This window comes from Silene latifolia, chromosome 9 (assembly GCF_048544455.1).
Source record: "Silene latifolia isolate original U9 population chromosome 9, ASM4854445v1, whole genome shotgun sequence".
NCBI classification, from domain to species: Eukaryota; Viridiplantae; Streptophyta; class Magnoliopsida; order Caryophyllales; family Caryophyllaceae; genus Silene; species Silene latifolia.
Genome location: NC_133534.1, coordinates 224,718,215 through 224,728,349, shown reverse-complemented (window position 1 = coordinate 224,728,349; position 10,135 = coordinate 224,718,215). Strand labels below are relative to the sequence as shown.

Genomic DNA, 10,135 nt, shown 5'->3' with positions numbered 1-10,135 from the left:
TTATCTTCTGAGACAGACTGCGGTCCTCCGGCAACACTTTTGTTAGCTTGTATTTCATTATCGGAGTCATCCACGTCGTCTCGGCTTCGATGTCGCCCACCATGCCGACGGTCTCAGTGATGCTTTTAGCATTTCTGATATCCACCAAAGACGATTCGACGACATTTTTGATGCTTGAACTAGCAAGTTTTGAGAGAGCGTCGGCTCGGTTGTTCTCAGACCTGGGGATGCACTGTATTTGGAAAGATTTCAATTTTGAGGTGTCAGCTTTTACCCTCTCCCGGTACCTTACCATCCCATCGTCTCGAGTCTCATACTCTCCTCGGATTTGATTAGTCACTAAGAGCGAGTCTGTTTTCAACACAATATGCTCCGCCCCGGTAGCTCTAGCTAACTCGACTTCAGTTATCACCGCCTCATATTCGGATTCGTTATTTGAGGCCGAGAAGGTAAACTTCAAGGCGTACTCAAACTCGTTTCCGTTAGGGGCGATGATGATAAGGATGCCGCTCCTGAGCTGTTCGTCGTGGAGGACTCGTCGGTATACACTTCCCACACGCCGGGATGTGATTCTTCTTGGTACGTGCACTCGGCCAGGAAGTCTGCAAGCGCTTGCCCCTTTATCGAAGGACTGAGCTCCACTGCCCATTTGATAAGTCTGCCTGATTTTTCGAATTTTTCTAACGCTTTCTCCAATGGCTGGTCGGTTAAGACCGTCACGGGATGTGCGTCGAAGTAGGGTTTCAGCTTCCTTGCGGCAACGACGATGGCGAGGGCTGCCTTTTTCGATTAGTGGGTAATTTCTTTCGGCGACCAGCGGTGTATGGTGATAAAGTAAATTGGGTATTCTTTGCTTATTTTCTTCCTCGACGATTACGACGGACCGTGGCCGAGGTAATCGCTAAGTATAGATATAGCGTCTCCCCGGCGTCGGCACAGGACAGGGTCGACAATGTCGAAAGGTGGGCTTTCGGTTGCACGAAAGTCGTGCTCTGTTCCTCCCCAGCTAAAGTTTTTATTCCCTTTCAAAGACTTTAAAGAACGGAGTGCTCTTGTCGGCCGACCGAGAGATGAAGCGGGCGAGAGCCGCCATCCTTCCGGTCAGCGTCATAACCTCTTTTCGATTTCTCGGCTCCGGTAGGTCTAGTATTGCTTTGACTTTCTCCGGATTGGCATCAATTCCCCTGGCGCTGACAAGCACGCCGAGGAACTTGCCGGCCCGGACACCGAAGTTACATTTCTTTGGGTTAAGCTTCATTTCATATTTCCTTAGTGAACAAAATGTCTCGCTCAAATCGGCTAAGTGCTCGGTGTCAGACTTGCTTTTTACAATAGCATCGTCGACGTAAGCCTCGATGTTTCGCCCTTTTTGATTTTGGAACACCTTGTCCACCAACCTAGTGTAAGTTGCGCCAGCGTTGTTCAAACCGAACGGCATCATTTTATACATGAATGTGCCGTGAATGGTGATGAATGCGCATTTAGTCATATCTTCCTCGACCATAAATACCTGATGATACCCTGAGAAGGCGTCTAGCAGGCTTAACATAGTGTAGCCTGTCGTGGCGTCAATTAAACTATCTATTAGAGGCAAGGGATAACAATATTTAGGGCACGCTTTATTAAGATTGGTAAAATCAACATACATCCTCCACGCCCCTGACGATTTCCTCACCATTACAACATTTGCTAGCCACTCAGGGTAAGTACAAGGCATGATAAAGCCCGCCGCTAATAATTTGTCTACTTCAGCTTTGATGGCCTCATCCTTCTCGGCCGAGGAGTTCCTCATCTTCTGCTTGACCGGCCGAGCGGTGGAGAGTACATTCAGCTTGTGAACGATCACCTCCCTCACGCCGGCATCTCGGCGGTGAGTATACGAAGACATCTTTGTTCTTCCTCGCAGGTCTAGGAGATCGGCTCGAATTTTGGCTCCAGTCGACACCGACAGTTACGGTGCGCCCTGGGTCAATTTCCACTTCCTCGGTCTCGACTCCTTCGACCATGCCGACGTTAGTATTCATCGGTTCGCCCTCCTGCTGCAAGGATGGGCTCTTCCCTTTCTCCGATTTCTTCGCCACTTTGAGGGATTGCATGTTGCACCCCCTGGCAGACACTTGGATATTGACTATTTCATCTTTCTCGTCCTTTGAGACGAGCTTTTGTGCTTCCCCGGTCCGAGACGTACATCAATGTCGGGGCCGGATGGACATCATCGCATCGGCCTCACTCAAAGTGACCCGGCCTATGAGAATATTGTAGGCAGACGAACCATCGATAACCACGAACTCGGATAAAACATTTTTAGCCGCATCCGCTTGGCGAACATCACCAGTCGATTGACCCCCGGGGTACCAGGCCGGCCCAGAGAAGTCAGTATAGCGGGTTAATGCGAGGCTCAGGTCTCCAATCTTCAAACCGAGATTAAGAAAGCACTCCCTGAACATGATGTTCGTGTAGGCGCCTGTGTCAATCAGGCACCTTTTGACCAAGTGGTTGGCTATATCCAGGTGGACTACAAGCGGGTCATCGGGCGACGACTCCCTCGTAGTCCTTCTTTCCAATGGTTATATCGGGGATGGTGGAAGCGGGGATCGCTGTTTTAGGCACAAAGTTGATGGCTTGGTATAACTCATTTAGGTGCCGTTTGTGCCCATTAGCTGACCCACCGTTCTCATTTCCCCCGATGACAACCTGGATTACTCCCATCCGTTGGAAAACTGATTTTCTATTCGCCCCGTCGGCGCTTGTTCCTGGGCCTCCAGCTACATACTTGCTGAGGCCCCCCTTTCGGATTAGCTCTTCGATGGCGTTCCTTAGATGTCGACAGTTGTCAGTTTTATGGCCGGTGTGGCCATGGTACTCGCAAAACTGGCTTGTGTCACCGTCCCCCCTCGCCTTGGAGGGCCTTGCCCACTTTTGTCCATCATTCTTGCTTAGGGTAAAGACCTCGGCTGGAGATGCGACCAGGGGGGTGAGACTACTGTACCGCTTCTGGTTGTATGGTCCCGAACACCCCCCAGCGCCCGCCGAGTGCTGTTTCCTATTATATCTCTCAGGCCGTGACCTATTCCCGTAACGGCGACCTTCATCTATGTTGTCCCTGGCGCTCTTCCTCTCTGGGTGCCCACTTCACCGTGGCCTACCCGTTTTTGTGATAGTCTTCTACCTTTACGGCTCGGTCGACCATCTTTCGGAGGAGTCTAAGTTGAGGTCTTCGCACTTGATCGGCTCGTTTTTGAACTCGCCTTTCGGGAGGCCTTTCATCGCCGCGCAAGGCCGCCGATTCGTGTTCGGCTCACGGATCTGCTGAACCTTAGCGTCTAATCTTTTCACGTAGCTTCGGAGGGACTCGTCCTCCCCCGTCGGATAGTTAGGAGATCGATGTTTCCACGGCCCTTCTCTTGTTGCAAGCATACTTTGGGCTATGAAATTGTCTCTCGGTCGGCATAACAAAGATACCGAGCCATTAGGTAGCCCCTTGTACCAACTCGAGCCATCCTATGCGGGGTCGTTGGGAAGACTCGGCACCACACCTCATCGTCTGCTCCCATACCGACATGTACGACTCGAAAGCCTCGGCATGGTCGGTCGGGTCGCTATCCCCTTTGTATGATATGGGCGGCGGCTTCGGCTTAGTCGGCACGGGGATCTCGAGGACATAGGTGCGAGGGGCTGTCGACCACTTGTCGAATGACACGCGGCGATCGGCTCCTCGCAACCTTAGTCCGGCTTATCTCCCTCGCGGGGAAGGGCTTCTTGTCCGACTTTGGTGAGTCGGACTTCTTTCATTCCTTCGGGGCTGGCCCCGTTGTTGCCGCGGCGACGCTGTCCTCCCGTGAGTGGGGGAAGGACTCAGGTCTGCCACTGGCACCACGGGCTCTGCTGGCGTTCTAGCACGCCCGGCTCCTTGTATCGCTCCGGTCCAAGTTGTTCGAGTCACTCTGGGCCCTGGTCACTGTGGATGCGCTGCCGTCCCCATCGTCGTGACGGGGGTAATCGGCGTACTACCCATCAGGTCCAGGAATAGCTTTAATTTGGCCGCATCGACCACATGTCCCATGACAGGTGACTTGGTCGGTAGGCGGCGGTGTTCGGCTCTTTCGGCATCCCAGTTTCTGGCTCTTTTGGCATCCCGAACTCAGAATTACGGAACGTGTCATCCTGGAAGAATGCAGTTCCTTCACTCACAGTTTCTTGTTGCTTTGACATCTTCTTAGCTCGCTGAATGGGTTTTTTTTTTTTTTTGGTAATGTAGGTGACTAGCTTTTAGTATCTTTTCCCCACAGACGACGCCAATTGTTCCGGGTGTAATTCCGGAGCAGGATTGTGACCACTTGAGCTTGTAGAATGATGTCGTTGCTCGTCTCTTTCTTTCACTCTTTCCTGTAAAGATGAATAAACTGAGGGCTCGGCTTGGGGCCGAGCGTACTCACTCCGACGCTCAAGTCAGTAAACTTAGAGAGATAAGTTGTATGTTTAACTTGGCAAAGTATATTGTAGAGAGATAAGGGAGTTTGATACCAGATTATTCAGTTTCTTTCTCAATGAGAGATGATGAGTATTTATAGACTTTCACCTTTTGTCACGTAGTGGCCAAGTGGCGTAGCAGGTGAAAAGACTGTCTTACCCTCGGCCGAGGGACCCATGACAGGCCGGCAGGCCTGGTTGACTCCATGCCGAGGGGACTGGATGTGAGTATACGGATATGCCTCTCGGCCGGCTAGTTGCCGAGCCGAGACCCAAGTGACAGGCCGACAGGCTTTGTCGGTTAGGCCGTTTTTCTTTTTGACTTGTTGTCTTTTAGTTTTGACCTTGGTCAATATGTTGACTTAGTCAGCGGGTGCAGAATATGCCCCATCAGGAGGAAAAGTCAAGAGGACTCCCAGCCGGTGGACCACCGGCAGCCAGTTCATCGGCCAAGCACACCTGATGGCTTAATTCCTCTCAATTTCTTACAGAGAACTCCAAGCCGGGCAAACCACCGGCTGGGACTCCCCTTCCGCATTTTAACCTTGCTTGTAATTTCCAACCTAATTTCCGTGTAAACTATATATACCTCTTCCTTAATTATTTGTACACACAACCCTAGATCTGAAATTAATTCCTTAATCTTATGCAAACTCTCTTAAGCAAGCTTTAATCTTTCCCTAATTAAACCTTAATTACTTCATAAATTAGTTTAGAATTAGTTGTTCTCAATTGTTTACATTTAGTATTGGGTTGTAAATTGAAGATTGGTGAAGATTATTCTTCTATTTAATCCAAGATTGCAACTTCTTCAATTTGGTATAATTCCTTTCTTATTATTGTTCATCTTTCAATTATTTACATTTCAAGTTGCTTGCTTAGTTTATCTTATAAACATGATATTCTCTATTTGTTTCATGCCAAAGTCTTCATCTTTTGTGTTTGTTATTGCAAGTATGTGTGAGTAGTGCCTTGCTAGGATGGAAGGGGAACTCTTATAGGATTATAGGGGAAGATTAAGACATTTGAAGAGTGAGATTATTGAATATATACTTGTTGATTTTATCATGCACACAAGGTGTTTGTGAGAATGCTTAGGTGAGAATTTGAGCATTTAATCTATCTTTCTACTTGTTGGGTGAGAGCTTGACTAGTAATTAGGAACCACATGCTAAAATCAAAAGTGGGTTAATTAGGTGAGAGCTTAATCAACCTTACTTTAGGGGTTAGTTTCACATCGAGAGATCGAGTCTTCCTCTTGCATATGCTCTTGGTTTTGCCTTCTTATGTTCTTGTCCCCCCTTCCCTACTTGAGTGAACCCAATACCCTAGTTCCTTAACCATCGCTTCTTACCATCTTAAGCTTTTAATCGTTTTCTTTTATATTGTTCTAGTCTAGTTCTTTAGTTAGTTTAAATCAACCCATTCCCTTAATCGAACTAAACTAGTAGCTTAGACAAACAATTATAGAGCCATAATAACCGTCCTTTGGGTTCGACCCTCACATACACACGACAATCTCGTACACTTGTAAGGAATACAAATATAAGATTTGTCACAACACTTAGGCATCAGAAGGGCTTTCCTCAGAACCCAAGAGGCTAGGTTTGTTCTTGTTTTCAGGTATAAGTATGTAGATGGCACAATCTATAAAAATAAAAGTAAATATTCGCTTAGATTAAAAACATTCCCCTATGGTCTTCCTTGCATTTTTTTTTGTTAAATTTTTTCATATATATATTATAACAGGTGATTATTAATGATGTCCATTTATAAAATTTTGAACACGGTCTCCAAAATGTCAGAGATGTTCCTGGTTGTACAGTTTAAACAGTGCGCTTAAAGGGCATTGTCACGTGAAATGCAAGGGATTTACTACTTTAGAGCTCTACTAGTCGCTGCGCCGCGCCCTACCGGGCGCGGAGCCTCGATTTGACTATCATTTGCAATGTCTTCAACGGTAATTGGGTTTAGTTAATGTGTGATTTGTTTTAAACTGTGAACTATTTTTTTTTTCATGTAGTTGCCTCCTACCATTTACGAAATTGTATGGCAGTGTTATACTACTACATTGGTCAGGTTAAATGTTATAGAACATCGCTGCAGCTAACTGCATACGTATTGGAAAGTCGTGTTTATCAAAGGATTAAACCGTCTTGCCAGAATTTAGTTAAGAGAAAAGTACGAATATTTACAATTAGTACAACCTAGGCTATCTTACACGGTAGATGCCTTTACCGCAAAAAGTAAGGTTGTCTAGTTATCATATGTTACTAAAGTTCCGCTACAATCCGATCTAATTGTCTCAAGGGTAACTAACCCGAGATGTTTCGCGCTTATATTTGAAAATGTGCCTTGGAACAGACCTGCTTCAAAATGAGTCAAAATAGTCTTTGCATATTTGTTGTTTAGGTTAGAGAGATTTTGTGGAGCATCCACTTCAATTCTTGAGTTCTAGAGAGAGCCTTAGTTGGCATGACTTTAACGTACAACTTAGTCGTCTTAAATTTGTCTGCAATGTCTTTGAGATAGGCCTGTTTACCTGCATTGAATGAATGCGTATGAGTGGTTAGTCAACGATAAATTTATGTTGTACCGTTAGGATGCCTTCTTAATCTGGCTTAAGGGTTACTGCTTACTGCATGTGAACTGCCTGTATTATTTACGTAATTAAATCAGAATATTTGGGTTGTGTGACTGTTTTGATATGTGGGGAATACACAGGGTTAGGGATTTCTATTTCCAAAGGTGTATAGGTGTGTTGAAGACACATGTGTTTAACAAAACTGCATTTAAATTATACCTGTTCAGTCAGAGAGTGGAAGGCTGCAGCTTTCATTTCCAAAAGCATTTCTAAATTTTCAGTGTATGCAGATAGAGTATACTCTCCAGTTTCGTCTGCAACTTGAAATGTTGCTGCCATTCTGTACACGCAAAACATTATGCAATTAAGGAGTTAAGTTCACAGGAGTGTTTTTCGTGTTGTGAGTTAATACCTTGGAGTGGAAACGACATTGTCCTGCAGACAATCATTACACAGATATGCGACTCCTATCTCTTCATCGTTGCCAGTGCCACAATTACTACAACCATGGTACAAGTGCACATCTTTAGGGTCAAACTGGTGCAGCGTAACATGTAGCCAGTGGTGTTCTTCCTGTAAAGTGTTGTTTGCCTGTAATTTTAAAGAAGTAACTGTTTGTTGGCGGCTGTCGTTTGTAATCATTTTCTGAACATCACCGTGCATATAACTCTAACGAAACGCCTAGTAATGCAGGATTACATTATGAGAAGTGTCGCTATTTAGTTTTAATATATATTACACTTACACTCTTTTTGAGGAGTGTTTCAATTCTTGTTATGGTACAATGGATTTCTGGAAGGCGGACTTCAAAGACATGTTGTCTTTTTGCTGCTAGTAGACTTTTGTTTTGCTTGGCCCTGTAATTTTACTAATTGTTAATTGTGTAAAGTGTAATTAGGGTCATGGGTTTTGATGCACGAACTCTTACCAAGTCCTGAGCAATTCAGCCTCTTCTCTCGGCGGATCTAACATGATGAATGTTGAATGCGTGGTACAAAGGGAAAATCCTAGAGTTGATGGCATGGTTATGTCAGTCATGAATAACAGCTGCTGCTACTCTAATTTCGTTTTCTTGGGTTATGAAATTACCTTTTTGGTAGCTTGGCATTAGAGCTGTAAAGGCTACCACAGGAAAGCTTGGTGCTATGGACTGCAATGCCAAACATTCTTGCAAAGGCAGATCTGCCCAAGCCGTTATTATCAGAATCTGTTCATGGCTGCACATGCAAATTGCGATTAAAAAGTTTTTTTGTGATATAGTTTGTGTTTATAAAAGTGGATATTATCATCAACTTGAGAATTCACAGACCTGTGATCGACAATCATTACTTCACAAGCATCGGCTGTCCGCTCTATGTTGGCAGTGGTTTGGCAGCATCGGTCAACATATATAACAACTCCTAGCACATCTAAAGTTTAAGCCGTAATTAATTATGCATTCAATAAACAAAAGGTTTTTTTAGTATCTTTCTTTTTTGATGCGGGTGCGTGTTTATGTGTGTGTGTGTGTGTGTGTGTTAAGGCTTGGACTATGCTGTATAGTTTAGTCCAGTTTGGCTTACCATAGCGGTCTTCAAGTGCTACTTTTCTGGGTATTGATCCAATTAATACGAAATTAAGTGCCTTAGGAGCTTCTTCACCAGATACAGGTTTGACAATGGTATCTATGTTGAAAAAGATGTCATAAATCTGACCATCAGGATTCTCTGAAGTTGCATCAACGTCTAACTTTAGTTTTGCATTAGAGATGTCGTATTCCAGGTTGTCCTGAATAACGCCTTGAAAAAATTCTAGCTCATGTTCGTGTAGGAAAGTCCTCATTTTAGTACCCTGCAATGCACGCAAACCTTTTTAGGTACACTTTTTTACTGCATACAAATAGTAGCCTGGCTATGCAAATCAGAATGAAATATGAGCAGGGGTAATTTGTTTCAACAGTTTTGGTAACACTGTGTTTTGGTGATAGCTAATCTATGGTACATATTAGTTGTTTAGGATTTCTAAATATAAAGATTGTGAAGGTTGCTCTAAATCTAGTACCTGACTAATTATCAGGTAAGAATTTGTGTGCATAACTCTTAAACTCTTTAATTATAAGATGGGTTAGACGTTGTATGCCGTTGGTTCTCAAAGTTAGTAGGAGGCCTCCACAGTACTTCTGAAAGTCCTGCGTTGCCTCAAAAGCACCTAAATACGAGGCTACTAAAATTAGCCGCTTTGTTGAATTATGTTAAATGAAATTGATTAAGCTATGTCAAACAAGCCCAAAGCGTAAGTAACTTTCTGAAAATACTCTGAGACAGGAAAATCATGCAATCAATAGAGACACACCTAACGCCATCTTTTAGCATATGACAGAAATCATATCAGTACTGACTAAGATTAATCTATGTGGCTTACCGCCGTTTTTACATAAACTGGCTGCACCCTTTTATTTGATAGTTGACCATGGGCTAATTGACTAAGGCTCGTTTAGCTATTAAGTTAGTTGGTATATGGCTGACATATTTATAACTGCTCTTAACCATTCAATGGTAGTTTGCATATAATTCCGTTCATTCCTGATCCTAAGTAAATGTATAACATATAGATCGTAATTTAAATTCTTTAAATTACCTCTTCATCTTGGAATGTAATTATTTGTAGCTCCAAGCCTTGGCCATCTGGTTCAGAATGCACATTTGTTTTTTCAATGACTTTAGCTCTAATAGTGTAGGGGCCAGTTGATCCTGAAAGTTCCTTGATGCGCTTTCGCCGAGGCCTCATGATGAGCTACATAGATTTGCAAGCGTCAGCCGATTACAAAAGGGATCATATTTACTTAAACAAACGGTTCAACAATTGTCAGAAGACATAGTTGTAAGTATATATAATTATGTGGCAAGCATATTGTGGTTATCATCCGGTATATGCAAGCCATAGTGTTGGTGGTCTCTACATACATTTTTCAATACTATGCTATCAACGTATTTCTACGATCAACTAATGCTATAATCGAACACCTAATGTAAGAGCAAACGAAGTACGCCTTAGATATGGTCGAGAATAGAAAAAATTGTTAAAGGAATAACTGTTTGTAGC

General features: G+C 44.0%; 1 protein-coding gene across 1 annotated transcript; it reads right to left on the bottom strand.

Moving 5' to 3' along the window:
* Nucleotides 1-7,060: 7,060 nt before the first annotated feature.
* On the bottom strand, nucleotides 7,061-9,895 carry LOC141598535 (replication protein A 70 kDa DNA-binding subunit B-like). The gene is made up of 8 exons (XM_074418203.1): nucleotides 9,671-9,895; nucleotides 8,617-8,884; nucleotides 8,364-8,463; nucleotides 8,144-8,271; nucleotides 7,983-8,061; nucleotides 7,800-7,911; nucleotides 7,467-7,645; nucleotides 7,061-7,394 (listed from the first exon to the last, which is right to left on the bottom strand). Exons 1-8 carry the CDS (start codon nucleotides 9,818-9,820, stop codon nucleotides 7,268-7,270), a joined length of 1,143 nt encoding a protein of 380 aa, XP_074274304.1. The 5' UTR covers nucleotides 9,821-9,895; the 3' UTR covers nucleotides 7,061-7,267.
* Nucleotides 9,896-10,135: the final 240 nt, after the last annotated feature.

Excerpts from the sequence above, each read along its gene's own strand:
- LOC141598535 (XM_074418203.1), bottom strand. The coding sequence starts at position 9,820 with ATGAGGCCTCGGCGAAAGCGCATCAAGGAACTTTCAGGATCAACTGGC. Across the intron at positions 7,912-7,982 it reads GCTGAATTGCTCAGGACTTG|GGCCAAGCAAAACAAAAGTC; the intron begins GTAAGAGTTCGT and ends GTAAAATTACAG. Across the intron at positions 7,395-7,466 it reads AATGTCGTTTCCACTCCAAG|AATGGCAGCAACATTTCAAG; the intron begins GTATTAACTCAC and ends TTGCGTGTACAG.